The sequence below is a fragment of the Egretta garzetta genome, unplaced genomic scaffold (genome assembly GCF_000687185.1).
Source record: "Egretta garzetta isolate BGI_Z169 unplaced genomic scaffold, ASM68718v1 scaffold361, whole genome shotgun sequence".
NCBI classification, from domain to species: domain Eukaryota; kingdom Metazoa; phylum Chordata; class Aves; order Pelecaniformes; family Ardeidae; genus Egretta; species Egretta garzetta.
In genome coordinates, this window is record NW_009258688.1 from 144,510 (window position 1) to 164,342 (window position 19,833).

At 45.1% G+C, this 19,833-nt stretch overlaps 1 protein-coding gene across 1 annotated transcript in view; it reads left to right on the top strand.

Annotated features, from left to right (window-relative positions):
- Nucleotides 1–19,833, top strand: part of PRIMA1 (proline rich membrane anchor 1) — a 51,001-nt gene that overhangs the window by 15,671 nt on the left and 15,497 nt on the right. The window contains exon 3 of the mRNA XM_009648986.1: nt 14,420–14,549. Coding sequence (XP_009647281.1) covers nt 14,420–14,549 — 130 coding nt within the window. The remainder of the gene's footprint in view (nt 1–14,419; nt 14,550–19,833) is intronic.

Below are 19,833 nucleotides of genomic sequence, written 5' to 3' on the forward strand. Positions count from 1 at the left end.
AAGGAGGCATCGTGCCCTGTTCGAGGGGAATGGTGAAAACTGAGTCCAGCGTGCTGCTTCTCCCTCTGCCACCGGCCTGCTGGGAGATCCCAAGAAAGTCAACTGCCCGATCAGCCGCTCAGTTATCATATCTGAAATGGAGATATTTTTTCACCTCTGTAATGGATGTCAAGCACTGAAGATTCGTATTATTTTTACACTCAAAAGTGAACAGTAACTGCTACAGAACTGATCAGCTATGTCCCGTCCTACCACTCATCGAAGAGGAGGCCGCACCACCACACAGCAAGGAGTATAAGGCCGGGAGCAAGAGGCAGAACCTATGGCCACACCATCAACACACATTAATGAAAGAAAGGAGGCAGCCTGAGGGGTTGGACAAGGACCCACGGTGCAAAACATCACTACGTCACGTCTTATTTCTCCTCTGTCAATGATACAGCTTCAACAAAGCCCTGGCAAGGGAGTGTGTGTCAGCAGATATGGGAATTAACCTCTTGAAAGGGATATCGCTATATGTACTTAAAGCGTCCCTATGGGTGCCACTACCATAGTACCTTAACAGGCTCAGCTGTACCTGCCTTCGGAGTGCCTGCGGGGGCATGGATTTCATCCAAGGGTGCCTGAGGCTCAGTAAAATCAAGGGCTAGCTTTTTAAGGGCTTTTATCACCTAAAAATGCAGATAGGTGCTGAATGAGCTCTCCAAACCACTTATCCCCCAACAAGGGTTCTAAGCCATGGCCCACACAACCTTATTTTGGGGAGGACAGATGCTTTCTATGTGCTGTTTGCTAAGCGGTTCCTCACTGCTGACCTGAGGTGGGTGGTGGCCATCAGGACATGAGGGAGGACAAGGCCAATTTTCTACTCATGTCTTTGCTCCTTGGCAGTCACTTCTTCATGAGATGCCCTCTGCAGCTGCACCGCCCCATGCAGGAGCCTGTCTCTCCCTGAAATACCTGGTAGCTGGCAAAGAGCCCATCTTCTGCCCCAAAACAGCCTCTGAAACAGCCTGGAAGAAAGCCAGCTTGACTGGGGGAGACAGCTGTCCAGAAAACTCATTTCTCTTCATACCTATCTTACTGCGATGGATCTGGGAGATGTTGTTGGCTATGTGATGGAGGAGGAAAGCTCTGTGGGAAAAATGCATCTCCCGTCCCTGGCAAGTTCCAATTTGGATGTGACCCTTTGCTACTTCCACTGGTCCTTACCACTGTCAAATGCCCCAGGCTGTAAGCCTGCTAAGAGAAGTAGCCCTTTTCCCAAGAAGCTTGAAAAAGTCTCCACACTTGATTCATAGCAGTGAACCTCCTCTTGCCCATGTTGAAATTGCTCATGCATGTACTGAGCTCTGCAGGTCTCAGCAGGCAGGGGTCCCACCACAGCAAACACCAAAACAGAAGCTTCTGATTTTTTTCAACCGTGAGACACAGCAAGGAAGCCAGAGGCTCATATGGTGGGGTGGCCAGCTGGCTCCTTGCAGAAGTGGCTGCAGGGCAGGCGTACCTGGGGCACGCTGGCAGGGCTGCAGGACCCGCTTGGTCTGCAAGGCTGATGGTTTGACACCTATTACAGGGGCTAAGTACATCCTTAAAAAGTGTTGGGAGTTCGCTTGCCCCTGTGTGTTGTATTCGTTTTTAGATCCTCTCTAGGAAATCTGTGCCAGCCAAAACAGAATGGGGGAGGGACACATATAGATATCTGTATATGTGTGTGTGTGTGCGTGTGTGTGTGCTTGTTGAATACGCATGGAAATATGCTACTATGCTTTCAGGTATCAGAGCACTGAAAAGGCAAAGGCAGACATAGCATGAAGTGTTTTCAGGCCTCTTTTCTCCAGGATGCTCTTTTCACTGCCATAACGTGACAGGGTCCCACAGCTCGGTGGGGCAAGATGATTCTCCCTGCTGAAGAACAGCCCGTGCTTTCTGCGCGTGTTGGTCACCGCTGGAGAGCCAGACTGCGTGTTTGTGCAGTGAAGTGGATGGTACTGTGCTGGTGCATCTCCGTGCCTCTCAGTGGTGCCTCTGTTCAAAAGAACTGAGAATTACTGTCCCCAGGTCCGTGCTGCCCTGCTGTTGTTCTGCTGCAGACCATGGCCTTGCTGTTGTGTTTGCTTGAATAGGTAGTTGATGAAATGTTAATGTCAGGGAAATACAGCTGGGTTTTGTAGAAATACAGGTGAAGGATTTATAAATTTCCCTATTTACCCCATTAGAGAATTGGGAAAGGAATAACAGCAGTGCTGACATGCAGCCTTGTGTTGCACATTTTGTCCTTACATCTTGCAACAGTTTGGAAAGCTGGGACTACTGTCCCCATCCTGGAGCAGGAGAATCAGAGGCTGGGGGTGAAGATCTTTCCAAAATCACCCAACAAGTGAGGGGGAGAGCTGGGGCTGGAAGCCACATCCTGAGAGGCATTTCTGTCTTCTACCCACCATGACACTCTGCCTAAAGAGAGGTTAAAGCCTAGATCATAAAACTCAGAAGGTTAAACTTAAGCTTCTATATCCACATTCAAGCACCCAAGTTTAAAGCATCCTGGCTCACTGCATGCTCAGAACCTCTGGAAATCAGGTCACCTTCTAAAATAAATCCAAGGGCACTAATTTAACAGCAAATTTTCAGGCAGTTGTGACCTGTTTCTTAGAGGCACCAGACACCCACTAATCTGATTGATGGCTCCTGTGTTTCAGAAAGCAGGCCACCGGGTACAGCAGGCTTGACCTGAGTGGCAGCTCTCAGGGGGAGGCAGCGCTTGGGACGGTCTGGGGGTGTCCCTAGGGCTGCCCCAGTGCTGCCCAGCCTGGCACTGGTCCAGGTTGCGGAGCGTGGGGAAACATGACCGTGCCCACGAGGCTCCCCAGAACGGCCGTCTTGCTGCGAGGAGGAGGCTGCCTTGCATGGCACAGGCTTCAGTTCTCGTTTGCTCGGGACAGAAACCAATAGCATGTGATTTAATCGGGGTGAAAACAATTCCGTCTTTTTTGCTGGGGGAGAATCAGATGGCGAGGGAGAAACAGCGTCTCATCGGGAGACTGCTGGTTAGAAAAACATGTGACAAAGTCAGATCAGAGGGCAGCGGCTGACGTGAGCGTCCATTGTGAAGATAAATGCCAGAGCCAAGTGTTAACACAGAAGCTAGCTATGATGTAATCTCTTTAAAAGCTTTTTTTCCACAAGGCCTTTAAATGCTACTGCTTCTCCAGATCATGCTTTAGAGAACAGACTCTCCCTCTGTGCTCACTAACCCTGCTCTCCTCCAAAAGACCTTGGCAGCTGAAACCATGTTTTGCTCCTATTTGCAGGGCCATACCTCAGTTCTGGCAGGTCCCATCAGCTTCACTGACAACCTAATAGGATTAAGGCTGGCAGATCTGGCCCTCAGCCTGCCGATTGTTGGGAGCACAGACTTTCCCTCCCTACCTTTTCTGATAGTCCTTTGACTGCTCTGTGGTCCGCATCATCATCATCCTTCCATAAGCATGTAGGACTGAGCTGAAATGCTAGTCTTCCTCTGCAGCTGTGACAAAACCAATACAAATTATCCTACAAGCCAAGCATCAGCCCTTCCTGGGCACCCGATGGGATCCCACCTTGTTCCTGTCCATAGATCTCGCCCATACAGAGCTCCTGGGCACGGCATCAGTGTGCTGCCTTGGGGCAGAGATCTGGTGCCTGCCCAGAAAGTCACCAAGGCAGTTGCTGCTGCCACCTCTGTCACGTAGTTTTGGCAAAATCCAGTGTTTGCGTCTGACTCCCAAGGAGGAGGCCACACTATCCAGAGGGTAGGACTGGCCGGGAGTCAAAAGACATTTTGTTTCCTGGCTTTCTCACTGAGCTGCAGCAGCTTTGCACAAGCTACTTCCTCACAATGTGCTTCACTTACGCCTGGGCAATGGATTCTTTCATCTGTTATTGTTTTTATTTTGGCCCTAATGACATGTTCATTTTTTAAAGTACTCTCAAATCTGCCAGGGAAAAGCAGTTGCATGAGACCTACCAAGACAGCATAGCAAGATGGGGCTTTAGTGAAATCCACTGCAAAACCCAAACCTAAATAGAATCATAGAATCATTTAGGTTGGAAAAGACCTTTAAGATCATCAAGTCTAACCGTTAACCTAACACTGCCATACCACCACTAAACCATGTCCCTAAGCCACATGCCTACCCGTCTTTTAAATGTGTGCAGGTTCAATAACCTCTGAAGCTCAGATCTTAATCACCGCATTTAAAACTCCCCTACCCAGCTCCTCTCTTTTCCACTGGCTGTATCCAGGCTCAAGTTTTTTCACCTGTAGTTCCAGTCCTATTTCTTGCAATGAGCCATGCAGTCCGCTGTCGCCCATGACCTTCAGACAACTCCTGCAGAACCGCCCCTTTCCTCTACCTCCTGCAAACTCTACTCCAAAACTAAGCACAAAACTGAGCATGTTTCTTGCTTCAGGAGAGAGGTATTTTTAGAAAGGGGGAGAAAACTAAGGAGATGGGGGAACTGAGAGTGTAGAATAACAGCGTCTACAGTGTAAAAGCTGCGGGGGAGGGAGTTTCTCCAGCATCATCCCACACATGTTTTTATTATAGCAGAAGTTCCCGCTGCGTAGTGATTGCAGTATCCCCCTTAAAAGTGTAGTAGGAACATATGCACAGAGCAGCTGCATGATATAAACTTGACTGCAACATAATGTGATAAACAGAAGTATCATCTGCTACAGGAGTAGCTGATTTCCACCAGTATTATTTAACCTAGCTACTCCAGGGAGGCAGTAAATCAGGGCAAGCTTTCTGCTGAGCCACTATTGCCTGGTAGTAGTGGTTTACCTGACTAGCTTATGGCACTCTGGAAATGGCCCTAAGTTTACAAGCAACAACATAGATTTTTTCTTCTGTATTAAAATTAGCTCCAAAATTAGGTGATTCTTATTTTCTTTAAGCCAGTCTATTGCACATCCTGTACAGTTACAGCCATGCTCCAGAGGTGAGGGTAGTGGGATAGGATATTGCTGGTCTAAAGCAGTTCTTTGGTCTTTCCCCGCTGGGTAGCGTCTTCCTCCGTGGCAGGATCTCAGGGAACGAGTCCAGCAGAGCCGCTTTCTGGGTCACTGCTCTTTGGGGACTGTGATAATCCAAATCCTTTCCATCATGTTCGGATTTACTGGAGATGAACTTGCCCCAAGTGGACTTCATCTGTTATTGAAGCTGTCATCTATTCCTGCTTTACATTACTGCTGCATTAGCCCAGTCCCTCAAGTCAATGATGGCTGTTAATAGGTCTGGCTTTCTGTGCTGCCCATCATGCACCCTTTTTACCTCCCACTCCCTAAACAGGTACCAGTGTGTCCATCACTTTGAGCAGAACAGCCCTGGGAAGCCATGGAGCTGTGAGAATCTTGTATTTTATTGTATTTGCTGGATTTAATCCACTTGACTCTGGTTTAGTGTTTGGAGCTCTCCTTTGGAGCTTGCTTTGCTTCTGCTTCCCAGGGGGAAGCAAACACAAAGCAGCAGCTGGGCATTTAAACATCATAGAGTCACCAAATGGTTTGGGTCGGAAGAGACATTTAAAGCTTATGTAGTCCAATCCCCCTGCCAGGGGCAGGGACATCTCTCACTAGACCAGGTTGCTCAGAGCCCCAGCCAACCTAGCCTTGAACACTTCCAGGGATGGGGCATCCACAACTTCTCTGGGAAAATAGATGCATGTGACACCGTCTTGCTCCTCTAAGGTGGTCTGCTTTCAGTATCTCCTCTACATCATTTCATATCTCCCAGGGGGTTGAGACTGTAGCTGCCGTTGGGGTGCCAGGAGGGGGGCAGTCTGTACCTAAAGCCCTCCAGACAGCAGCTAGATTGGTTTGGTTATGACCATGGCTTACCACGGGTCAAAGAAGTTGCCCCACTGCAGTATGGCCAAATCCAGTTTCTCTTTCTTCAAGGTTTAATTGTCTGTACATGCCACTGGCAACGGTGCCTGGTGCCACCACCAGCTCATGTGGTTAAAGCTGAACCTGCTCGGACTCCTCCTGTCTTGGATCCACCATAGCTGAAATCTGAGAATTCCTCTACCTTCCCCTTCCCGAGTCTGCTCACAGTCTTTGCTCTGCAGTTGCTGTGCGGTCTGGAGGCCGTGCAGAGAAGGGTTATGGCCTCTTGCAAGTTGTCTCCGAGGCCATGGCTGGCCAGTCGGGGAGGGGGGCTGACCCAGCGCCTGGGGCTCCTGTTGATACCAGCATTGCCTTTGGTGTTTTATGTGACGTGCTTCTGCATCTCCCCTCCAGCAGTTCAAGCGTGTCTGGGTGTGTTCTCTGCAGGCAACAGCTGTGAAGGGAGGTTGATGATTTTTGGACCTGTCAAGGAGACAGCAAACTGCATTCATTCATATCTTATAGCTCCTGTATCTTCAAAATGAATCATTTCAGACACATACAGAGGTGCCCCAAATGTGAGCCTTTATGTGTTCAGCCAACATAAGAAGTCTCAAACGCAGAGAAGAGGGAGAAGAAAAAAAGGAGTTGGTAGAGTTTCTCACCTATTCTGTCACCAACACTTATTAATTAATCCTAAGGAGCCGCTCAGAATGCAAACACATTTAACAAAACTATTGGCAGCAGTTTAATTTATATGGATGCATATATATGCCCCTTTATATACATACATCATATATATCATATATATCTCCTCTCTCCATACATGTGTGTTTATGCACATACATGTATGTGCATGAATATATGTGTTTGCATATATGTATGCATCTGTGTTGTGTGTGTATATATATACAAACACCAGGGAGTTCCTCTCACAGCATGCAGAAACCTGACACAGTTAGATAAGCCTCTTCTTCTTCTGTCAGTGGAAAATGGCAATCCTTCCTTCTGTGAGCCATTGTGGGACATGATCGCCAGCCTGAGCATTGCCTTCTGCGTGCAGCTGTGGTTGCAACGTGAACATTGCTCAGGTTTGCCCCTGGCCACGCGGGAGCCCCAGGGCCTGTGCATCGGGGCGGGTGTGAGGCTGGGGCGAGCGGAGGAGCTGCTGCATGGCACGCATGCATGCACGGCTTTCTGCCCTAGGAGGAGGCACCAAGGCCCCCCATCTCCTGGTCAGCCTCCCCTCCCCCATCCTCCCAGGAAATTTTCCCCTCAAATACAGAAGTGTTGATGGATATGGTTCAAAGGGAACGCATACTTTGCCTATTCTGGAAATGCCTTTTAGAATAACAGCTGAAAATCTGTATTTGTAATAAGGTCTAGCAGTACTACAAACTTCATTAGAAGGCTCTTTTGAAGGATTTGGGTTTCCCGTGCCTACTGCCTCCCGATGTTAGCAGCCCTGGGTACACACAGCATGTTCCTACCATGTGGATTACCCAAACACATCTGTAGTGGTTCCTACATGATGAAATACAGCAAGCAAAGAGGAGACGTATGAGCTGACACTAGCGCACAGATCTCTCCACATCACCCTGGGTTGGGTAACAAACCCTGCACCCAGGGAGCCCACAGTCTCCAGGGCTCTGGGGACTCAGCTCCTGACCTTTGGCAAAATTCAGAGCAGCGCTTATGAGCATCATCATGCAGATGCTGGGGCAAGGTCCTCAGTTGGCACCAGCCTCACAGCTGGGTGGGCTTCTACTAATTTCATAGAATCATAGACTTATAGAATCATAGAATAGTTGGGGTTGGAAGGGACTTTTAAAGGTCATCTAGTCCAACCCCCCCAGCAATGAGCAGGGACAGCTTCTAGTTTACATCACTTGAACTCTTGGACCTTTTTATTAGCTGCCCAAGGCTTCATTCTGATGTACATTTAAGTTAATCAGCATTAAGTTAATCAGCACTCACTTTGGGGTGAATTAAACTACTGAAGGGGAGTGAAGGGCCTTACATGAAAGTAGACAAGAGACCGCAGGCTCAGCACTGAAATCAGCTTTCTCAAAAAAGGTGTGGGGATGTGGTGGAGGTTCTGCTTGTGTTTCATCTTTTACACAGCACAATGCTTATAGTGTGTGTAACTGTTCCTCTGTAGGGCTTCTCCTCCCAGAACCCAAGTTATTTCACATTAATCAGGAGATTCATTGAACTCCTGTATTCCACAGAGGGCTGGATGAGACACCTTGATGTGAAGAGACCCCGAGCAGCAACAGATTCAAAATCCCTCTCCGTATTTAACTGGGCATGGAGTGTCCTGGGAGTCTTTTCATATACCTTGACATCTGAAATCTGGGCATGTTCCTGCATCCCGGAGTGATAATGACTGTAGGAACTAGTGGCTTCTCTCTGCCTTGCAAATGGAGATGCCAATGTGCGAATTATGTGAATACATCAAAATAATAAGTCAAGAGTGAAGATGAGACTAGAACCCCAAACCCTGCCTTAGTCAGCAGATCAACAGGTCTATAAAATATGTGGCATACATAGAGGTTGCTAGAAACGCATTGCCTGCATCTCCGATTCCCTTTAAGTTCCAACCAAGACTGATAAAACACTTGAGGCCCTTGGAGCCTGCCTTCAAAATAAAATCCAATCTTGCTTCCTAGCATGCTAATTGAAAGTGCATGGCTGATTCAGGCAGCCCTACAATAGCAAGAGGAGTGCTGCAGGCGTAGAGATGGCAGGGTTTAGCCTGTTGTGAATATACAACATTAAAAATGGGCAGATGTCTCATAAAGATGATTATGCCAGCACTCTTGACCTTTCTGCAAGAACAGGAATAAAAGCAGGAGGAAAAACAATAGTTTTGATTTATCTTGGAAGTGCTCTTCCTTTTTTAGGCATGAAGTTACTGTTGTTGTAGAGAGGTGAGGGGGTCACTGTCACCCTTCCACATCACGTCAGCGCACACTCACCAGCTGCTTGGGACCGAGCCTGTAAGCGGATTGACACACTCAGACCTTGGCCAGAGACACCTCCCCTGTGATTGCACATGGGAGCATGGGTCGCTGCCTCCATTAGCTATTTTCCAGCTCAGCCTCATGTTTTATCTTATTTTGTTTTGTTTTGTTTTGCTTTGCTTTGCTTTGCTTTGTTGGGCTGGCTGATGGGCAAGGGCCAGTGGACAGGGATGCCCTGATGCAGGCTCCCTGCCCCAGCATCGCTGCCGAGGGCTGCGCAGAGCCACCAGCTCAACCCAGTGTAACCCCCGTGGTGGAGAACTTGCTCTCTCCTGACAGACCTGGTAGGGGTAGTTTCCAGTGTCCCGGCATTCCCATGCAAAGAGCAATTAGCCTGCAACTCATACTGCAATGGAAAGTAATAACCCTAATCAAAATAAATAAGAATACTAGATTTCCAAAATCTTAGCTTTATAAAGTACAGCCATGACCACTAAAGATAGCATGCGGGTGTATCCAAGGATTCCAAGTCCTGTTTCTATATTCTGTCACAGACAGTACAAGCATGTGTTGCTCTTATAACATACACAAAACTATTTAAAGCTTAATCCAGAAGATTAAAACAGCTTCATCGCTGTTTTTTGGTTTTAGTAGCTCGGGGCAATTTTGAGAGTGACCCACTCTGAGATTTGCTAAAAAGAAATCAGACACTTCTTTGCAATTTTATGGAAGTTTCCTTTCCAGTGACACAACCTCTATTTTTGTGCCTGGGCATTGAGGGAAACCCTCTGTAGCTGAGCTAATCTTTCCTGGTATGCACGTTTCTGGCCAGACCCATGTGTGTACAGATACCTACTAACATTAGAACTGGAGCTGTGTCTTTATGCTGAGCCTTCAAAACAAATTTAGTCAAAGAAAGCAAGTCTGTGAGATTTTTGTGGTGCTTAAATAGTTTGCAGGATGTCTTTGCTCTGAAAGAACTTTGTTATGAATTTGTTTTCAAAAAGAGGGATCCAGCTACCCGCTGTAGGTCTGAACTTGGTCTGTTTTTTCACTGTATTTATTTAGGCCTGGTCCTGTTGGAAATAGTTGAAGGTGTTGGCCCTCTAAGTATAAACCTAACCGTCATTTGTACTTCGTAATTTCTAAAGCCAAGAAAAAAAGGCATTGTGCTCATGTGGCCTTTCTGGAGACAGAGCATTTCCTTTACTTAAATCTTATGCTGAGTCCAATCTCTTTAGCTGAATTTAGACTTCTTTTAGGAAAAAATGAAAAGTCTACCTTAAGCTAAAGTCTTCAATGAAATACTCCACCAGAGCTGATAGACTATTGTAATGGATAATTGCCCTTAATGATAATAATTACCATATTTCTAATCTAAATATGCCTAGTCTCCACTTGTAGAGGAGTATGTTCTTGTATAGTTACAAACTACCAGTATCCATCACCCTATTTTGGAGGGGAGTCGCTGTTAAAAAACACACTCTCTCCGCAGTGACTTTCCATTTATAGTTAGTTTTTGAGACATACCAGTTCTCTGGCTTTCAACTCAATTTATGTGTGCCACACTTACTGTTTAGCTTTATAGTTTCATAACCCCAACATCATGTGGAATTAAGTCAAATGTCATACCAAAGTCTAAAGTTATCACGCCAGCACTAATACATCTATTTACCAAACCAGTAATCTCCTCAGAAAATATCTAGTTAGTTTGACAAGATGTGTTTTCCTAAACCGATGCTGTTTAGCATCCATTATTTATTTTGATATTTTATTAATTGAATGAGATTTTCATTATTTTGGCAGGATTTCTGTTAGGGTGACAGGCTGTGATTGCTTAGCTCACTCTGCTTATCTTCTTTAAAATGTCATCACTTTCCTACCACTTTCCACCCAACGGTATGTTTAATGTGCAGAACAACACTTCGGGGCTTAGGAGAAAAAGCACATTTTTGTCAAGTTGTTTTGCACTGTGAAAATCACTTTCTCCATTCAGCTGATTTTGAGACCAGTGAAGAGCAGCCAAGAATGAGTCAAACCAGGAGGCAACCATGCTCTGAGCAGCTGAAACTGCTCGCGTGAGACCGGTGATGGGTGCCAAGGGAGCAAACACCTTGGCCGGGCGAGCCGGCCCTCAGCTCTCAGTAGCCCCACAGTGATGACAAAGGGACTCCCTGTGCCCAGAGGTGTCCTCCACTCCCCAGATACACCACTGTGAATGAGAGTAGTACATGGCTTGTTGTTTCTTTATGTGACAAGGGAAAGGATTCTGAAAAAAAGGATTCTAATTCAGTTCTGAAAGCATACACCTTTGGGGGGTTTATAATGGGTTTGAAAGAGGTGGTACAAAGAAGGAGGCAACCACAAGAATTGAAGTGTTTTCCTGCATTTCATCAAAACTTTTGCAAGACAATGAAACAACCGGATATTGTCGTTGTTATAGGTAGTGTGGGACATCTTCTGCTCAGTGTTTACCATAAGAATTTCAGTATTAGAGCAGGGTTTGGGACCCATGTCTTCCCTCTTCCACCTTGTGCCGAAGAAATGCATTGCTATTCCATGCAAAATGGCACAATTGCAAGAGAGTGCTATGGGTATCCTCACCCCAGGATAATTTCCGATCATTAAGGGCATGATGGATGTGGGCTCAGCCACTCGCAGGGGGGCAACCTGGTTTTTCTACACTGTGGGTAATGAACTGGGGGTGGGACCCGGGCACAGGAGGGCGGAGAGCCTCCCCAGCCCTGGGGTGCCCCAGGGAGCAGAGCCGTGAGCCCCATCCCAGGGGGATGGAGACGTCAACGCTTCCCTAATATCAGGAGCTCAGCACGGGACTCACCAAGAGGCACCTCTCTGAGGACATGGCACTTCCCAGGCCCTCGCTGACTCTTTGGGAGATTCCCCTCTCGGCTGACTTTCCCAGCTGCTGCTTAATAGGCACGCAGCGCAGCAGGCACATGGAGGCATCCGTGCGGGCTAGGCTTGGGCTTTCCATCAGCGCAAGGGGATTAAAAGCAGTTCTGCTCTTCCTTGAGGATAATTGTGAGGAGAAATGCATTAAGGGCATAGAAATGCCACGGTAATGAAGGCTGTGTGAATGCATACTGAGAAAGGCAGAAAATAGCACGCAACCAGGAGCTTATTGGAAAAAGAGTGGACATTTCTAAGGAAAACAAGATTACCTACCACTGCAGTAATAAGGGGTAGAAATAGAAAATACTCTTTAAAGCTGTATAAACCCACCAGCCACTAAGAAACAGGGTTTGATAGCTGCCAGTGCGATTTCTCGTGCTTCTTTCTGAGTGCCTGGTCTGAACCAGTGGGGAAGGGAACTGAGCCAGGTGGATCAGGGGACACCTCCACATCAGCATTTCTTATTTTCCTGTCATTAATAACTAGACAGAAATTATATTTACTATTCAGTTGTTCATGTATCTGTTTATTCTCCCTGTAAAAATACTGTGATAAACCGCCAAGGAGCGTGTGGTGCACAGACCTGTGACAAGCCTTGCTTTATACCCTGTCTCTGCCATTTGTCAGTCTCGTGTTGTGCCAAGGAGCGACCCCGTCTCACCATCTCGGTTTGCTTTATGAATAGTTTGGTCAATCCTGCCTTGGAGAAAGAACAAGAACAAGATAAGGATGGCCCTACTTGCCCCATTTTTATGTTCTCATCTAGTTATACGTGGCATCTGCTGGCGTATATCATCTTCTGATTTCACTGAAACCTTTTGTGTTTGTTAGGGCAACGCCAGGAGGCTGGAGCTGGCCCTAAGACTGCGTGCTCCTTCATGCAAATGTTTTGTCATCTCTGAAATGCCCTCTGTTCTGGAATCTTAGAAAATAACAGTATTGAAAACTTTCAGAGAATATTAAAAACATTAGCTTTATCACAACACAATACATAATTCCATCACCCACTGAAAACTGACTTCATAGTAATAAAGTAGAAATTCAGTGCTGAGATAGTCTGGGAGTGGACACATTGTCAAAAGAGGAGCCAGGAACCATTAATTTTTCAAATCAATTTTTCAGTATTACTTTTATCTCCCATGGGGAAAAAAACCCCAAACCAAAACAAACCACAAAAAACCCCACCCTCACAGTTAATAGATGTACAATAAGTTGGAGACAATATTTGCTAGACAAGTACGATCAGAGTGACAGCATGTGTTGAATGCTGATGCATGTGAGAAAGACAGGACCTCTTATGTGGCACCAAATGCTGAACTGCCTATAAATTAGCAAGCTGTTGGCTTTATTATTTTGATTGATTCTTATAGTTCTTTACCTGGTCTTTTTCTAAGGTGCTCCTGCAGATTTCTCTGGGTGAATGTTGCCAGTTCTTCTATAGATCATGCAATTGGAAAAAAAAAACTTTCTCATTAATTGTGTACTTCAGGATTTTACCTAAGGAGTGTTAAACCTAAGTGTGTGTGTGTGTCTTTTCCTAATCAAACAGAGGAGGCACAGGAGATGTCAGCTCACAATAAATGATGCAGGTGTGATGACATATTTTAACTTGTGCGCCTATTTGTAATGTGTATAACAGGAAATTCAGAATTTAGGATATATCAGATCAAATAATTAGACTCAAAAGAAAGCCTTTTGCTATATTTAATACTCTCCCCTGGTTAACTGAAAATGTAGGTTTAGACAGTCCCATTGACTGATTCATTATTAAACTTCATTTAGGGTGACTCAAATCCTCATGGAATTTATGTGGTTGCGTACACGGAGTTAAGGGTCTCTTCCCCCTCTGCAATACACTCGTAGTGTTCATGCCACTGTCTGTTACTCACCATCCTTCAGGAGACCCTCAAAGCATGGGAAAAGGAATATGATCCTGAAGGAAAAGATTTGAACTACATGCCACCAGTATTATTCCTGATGCAAAATATTGCTTGTTTTGAGTAGTACTTACATAGACAATTCTAGCCCTAATTGAATAAGAAAAAATGTAATAGTAATTGCTTGTATTTTCACAGGTTAACTTTACTTAATGTTGACATTTCTTAGCTATTGGAGATACAATTCAAAGACAATATAACGGGAAAGAAGCTTGTCAACTATAGTCCTCTAAAAGCAGTTAATAAATGTAATAAAATTAGTGTTCTTCTAAAACAAATCCTCCTTCTTTGCTCCAAGGTTACAGTGATAGCAGCTGCAATACTGATTGGTAGGCACTGCTGCAGCTCCCCGATAAACTTCCCCTAATGGGGTTTGAAAGCCTACCCTTATCAGCGTAACATCTCTCTCTCAAACTAAATCTGATGTAGCAGGAGATGGCAAATGCAGAGGGAGGAGAGGTTTCCCATGAGTAGCAGAGCTGACCCTTTCTCCTTCGTGCTGAGCATGTGGACAGCATTGACACTGAGAGCTAGGTCATCTGGGGACCATAAGAAATATCTAGCACCAAATTAATTGATTTCTTGGGAAAAAAAATGGGTCCTAAATTTGAAATATCCTCTTTGCATGTATCTGTGGCCCTGGCACAGTGCTCTTGCGTGGGTGACTGAAGCGTATCTGATTATACACTGCTTATTTGGGAGAACTCATGTATTTTTCCACACTTTTTTTACAGCTCCCAAGTCTACCTTTTGTCCCACTGAAGAGACCTGGTGGCCAGGCCTGGTTATTATCATTGCAGTATGCTGCGCCACACTAGTGTTCCTCTTCGTAGTTGTCATCATTTGCTACAAAGCCATAAAAAGGTAAGACTCCAGATGCTTTTACTGTGCTTATGGCAACACAACCCCACAAAGGTTGACCAAGGCTTGGCTGACACCTTGTTTTGTATAAAGGCATCTTAAAGGCAAAATGCATCCTGTAGTCAATATGTGTTTTGACTGGAAAGTCACTGGATGTACCGTATCCTGCCTGTGTAAAGGATGACGTTTTGTGCACAGTCATGGGCATGAGGAGGAGAAAAACTAGAAGTGGGACAGGGCCACAATGATTAATATGAACTCCCCAAGGTCAAATTGCTGCAAGTTGCTGGCTCTGGCTTGGCCAAGTGTAGGGGCAGGAAACACCGTTCTACCCAGTTCTGGTAGTATTCAGAATTTACACATGGGATGTGAGATTTTTGGCCTGGGCCCATCACTAATTGTAGCATTTCAGATTGATGCAAGCTCTTGTAACTCAAACTCTAGGGTAATTTGGGTAGTTTTTCATTTGGAGACTCTACTTCTAATTTATTCTTGTGTCAAAATGATCATCTACAGAATCAATTTCAAAACCTGTCTCTTTAAATTAAAAAGCCTATGTGAAGCCTATGTACAACACGATGTGTAGTAACCATTTCAGCTCCTCTGCCACTGTCTTTGCAATAGATGTGCTTGCCAGTAGTTAGAAATTACTGTCTTCAGTTACATAGAAATATAGGAGTGGGAATAATTTCTTCCCCTAAATAATATTTCATATTTTGAGCAGAAAAAGTCAAAATCCAAAACTCTCATGAGATAACTGCAGTAACAACTGAATCACAGTTTGGATTAAATGATGTTTATTCAGCTTTGGGATTTTGGGTTTTTGAGGGGGGAAGAAGAAAAGCAAATACCCTTCATGAAAAACATTATCTGCATGCAAAGCAACTACAAGATTTTTGATGAGGCTCAGCAGGGATATCACAATGTTAGAGCATTGCATGTGCTTTGTGGTTGTCTGAAAAATTTATGCAGGATTTAAAGAATAGTATATCCAAGAGCATCAAAAAGGGAGAATTCAAACAAGGGGACAGGGGTCTGTATCTAATTTCTTGTTAAATATACATAAGTATCTTTGCTATTCTCATTTAGCTAAAACGAATACTTATTAGTTTTGAGGAGTTGGAAGGCTTTCACTCTGTCTACTGAACTTCTTAAAAATTGTCTGTGTATGGAGGACTGAAATTGGAGTCGAATTAGATTGGTAATCAGTGCAAAATTTCTTACTTGTAGTTCCTAATCTACCACTGGCTGTTCATAGGGGATTGGTCCGATTCCACGGGGAGAGCTGTATTTGTTTCAAAACCAGCTGTTGTATTTGTCAGCCTAGTGCCAAATTGTGAATGATTTCTGCCAAAGCTGCAAAATATACCTATGGGAGCAGTAACTCTCGGAGGCAACTTGTGCCTAGCCAGGGATTGCTTTTCAAATCTGCTCTGATGACACCCATTATTTGTCAACAGTGTGAATATCAATGTACAAGTCAGCCCCTTGAACAGTCATCAGGCTCCAAGAAAAGTGAAAATTCCTCTTAGATCTTCTTATTGTTGACATTCACACTGCTGACAAATGCTAAGCCAAAAACTGCACAGATGTGGGGCATACAGCTATAAAAGAAAATCTTATTAATTATATTTTTACAGAGTAACTAGAGCGTTTCTTTTCATCAATGAGTCCTTCCTAAAACAGCTCTCTTAAAAGGATGTCCTAAAGTGCCTGGCAGTGTTCCTCAGTAGTTCAGGTTCCCTGATCCACTGTAAAAGGTATTTATTGATAAACACCGGGAAATAAGATAAGATGCTTCACAAGAGAAGCATCTCTGCCTTCGACCAGAGTATTATCCCGTATTGTTTAGCTGAATTGGCTTTAGCTAGTGTGAGAAATCCCTCACTCTATTTTTTGCTGGGAGGTAGAGGTGACTAGAGAAAGAGTGGGAGGATTAATCTGGGTGATGCGGAAGCAGAAAGTCCCTCCAGTGTGTTCCAGCCTCTGGCTCCATAGCTGTGCTCTGCCCCATCCTTTCTCACACCTCCATCCCACCAGCTGTCCTCTGCAGTCCTCCTCCCAGGCCCTTCTTCCTGTACATCTCCTAGAATTGGGACCCCTGTCATTGCATCTCCAACAGATCTGTCTCTCACCTCCAAGGCAGTACGTTGTCTGCTTACTTATAATATAGCCATCCCCTTTAGAGGTGAACGCCACACACTCATCCTCCAGCTGCATCGAGGTTGGGTTGAACCTCAAAATGGCACAACCCTCTTCATCCAAGGGAAGGCACACACTGATTGCCTTGATGTAGAAATCAGAGCCCAGCCTGAAGACCCCACCTTTGCCTGCCCTGACTCTTTCTCAGCTCTGGACGAGGGTAGCCTTGTATCTCACCAGTGAACAGCATCCTTTCCTTCTTGCACCATATCAAGCACGTCTGTGGGTTTCAGAGAGCCTCGGTTCCCTGCTGTCATGTAGCTGGTCACTGCAGGGGGGACCAGGAGAGTGGCAAAGGATGGGACTGTTCACAGTGCCCATCACAAACTGACCCTCGAAGTCGTCTCCTGCTCAGTTTCCTCTCTCTGAAGCAGATACCAAAGCATTTGCCTACATCTCAGGGGTGTCACTGAGATTCATCACCTACTTTCTGATGAGCAGTGTAAATGTGAAAGTGGCAAGAATTATTATCCGACCATATGCTCCCTAAAATCTTGCATAAGACTGTCACCCTCCAGCATTTTTAGACAGGAATTTTTTTACCATTTCCTGGGGGAGAAGAGGGAGGAGATCCACGTCTTCACATTTGGAAACCCTCATTCTGATGAGAGCCTGGGGTGTGACAAAAACTGGAAGTGCCAGTAAGCATGAAAACTGGCTTGGCAGCAGCAGATGGCTTATGTCTTTTTCTTTTTTGGTGCAACAGGAAAACATTTAAAAATTCTCATCAGCTAAAAAAGAGGTAAATCAAAATTAAAAAAACTAGTACCTACTGAACATGAGCTCAGGTCGGATGATAGTACCAGCTTTACTCATGGATGGATGTATCCTATGTATACATCTGTCTATATCCTATGTATCCTATCTATAGTAGATCCTATGTATCTACTATAGTAGATGTATATGGCATGTATCTCCCAGTGACAAATCCATAAGTATTACAGGAGGGTATTGCAAAAGCCTAACTGGAATAACTTGATTTCTCTGCTTGTTAGTCTTCCAAATGAAGTGGGGTTTACAGCCTGACCATCAATGCTATCTGTATCCTATTTAGCCTAAAGCATACAGCTCAGCTTAATTAGCAGGGTAAGCAGGGAAGAGATGCTGAAGAGTGAAAAGATAGCAATCATCTGGTTGTAGGGTGTAGCAAGAGTTAAATGTTTTAGTAGGAAAGTGCGGGCAGAGATTTATTTGCACAGAGCTTGGATCTGTTATATTAATCCCTCACTTTCGTAAGAATCAAATTTGAAGTAGAAAGAAGAGGAAAAATCCTATTGTGCTTAAGTTAAAATCTCATTTACTGGTTTCAAAGGGCCAGACCCAATCAAATGGTTTCTTTTCTGTAGCAGGGGGAGAGGGAGTGACTGTCCTCGAGGTATCGTAACTCAACCATGGTTTTATTCAATCTGTATAAAAACTGTTTCTCCCGGGATGGTTTGTTTTTCCTCGTAAAAGCTAAAGCTTTAGCATATCACCAGTTTTAGGCACTAAGGCTTTTTGTGATAAAATGCAACCTAGTGAATTGGTGCATCTTTGTGTAAAATAGCTACCAAAACCAAGCCAGCATGCTGCTACCTCCATCCCTGCATCTGCCCTGGCAATACTCAGGTTATCCCAATATGAAATGGCCATAAGAAATGCTGAAATCCATTCCAATGGACGGATTTGACCTCTCTGGTCCATGAGGGAACTAATACCAAAAATGTGTCAATCAGCTTTAATACTCAGAGAATCGCTAGACAGGTTAAACTCTTAGGAAGACACATATGGGGCAATTCTTCGAAGGCTCTTGAAGCAGCCTCTAAATTTCCAATGTGTGATGCTGGCATCTGCAGTGTTGGGCCCTGCATGACTGGCACGCCAGGTACAGATGTGCACTACTGCATGGATCAAGCACCAGAGGAGACTGCACGTGATACTGAGTTGTGCTGCAGCATGGTTACACACATGGTGATAGCACCCTCAGTTTGGCAGTGGGGGAACAGCTATTTTCTCTGGTCTCGGTGACAGAGGGATGTTTCCTCTTTTAAAAAAAATGTGAATCTTCTCTTAAGAAACTTTCCCATGGCACATTAGAAAAGAGTTAAGGATTGGCACTTAGCGCCAGCAGCAATCACAGTCTGTAACATCTGCAGATTTCTAGGACAGGCTTAATCACACGCTGGCCACGGCTCAGGCCCACTGTAAGCAGTGGGACTTTTCTGTTCATTTGGTGGATAAGGAAAGCGATCTGGCAACCAGCGATTTCTGTAGCACGTAGCAAGAGCAGACGAATAACTGGATCAAAATCTGGAATACCTCCAGGCATCTCTCTATCATGTCTCACTCTCACCAAGAAGTAAAAGTAGGCAGCCCAAGGACATTGCATAAACTAGCACTGGCTGGAAGAAGCTGGATCATTTCAGTATTACATGGTTTGTGGACTGGACCTGGGCAAGTGCACTGTCAGTGCCAGCAGCTCTAACAAATCTTCATCTGGTGTAAATTGGTGTGGATTCAAAAACAATCAGTGGAGCTTGATTCATTTTAATCAGCTCTGGAGGTGGCTGTCTCTTAAGCTTTTTTTTAATGTCTCCAAGCACCTGAATAATAGGAGGACAGTAAGACTGGAGGGAAGTGGGAAGTAAACACAGTAAAGAGGATTAACAAGGGTTGTTTGGTAAATAAGGAACTGAGATGGGGGAGAGAGGGACCTGCAGTATGTAATCCTATTTCTGCAGCTCACTGGTGTGTCAGTGTCTGTGAGGGGAGTAAGATATTCACATACAAGGGAAAAATAAATCCCTGGTTCCCTGTATAAAATTAAGATACTGGAGCCATCTCTCAAACCTCAAAGGGGAATGCAAAGCTGAGCATCCAGATCTCTGTGCCAGATGATGCACCAGCTATGCAGCCTGGCAGGAGGTGTTTTGAATGGTTTGCCAACATGTGAAAAACCTGTACTTAGCATCTCCAGAACACCCATATGGTCTGAGATGACCCATGAGCAGCTCGTTGTGCCTAGGGATGTGACCCCTTGGCTTTTCTGGATTTTAGGTAGGATGGATACCTCTGTTCTCAGAGGTACCACAGGGTTTGCTGCCAA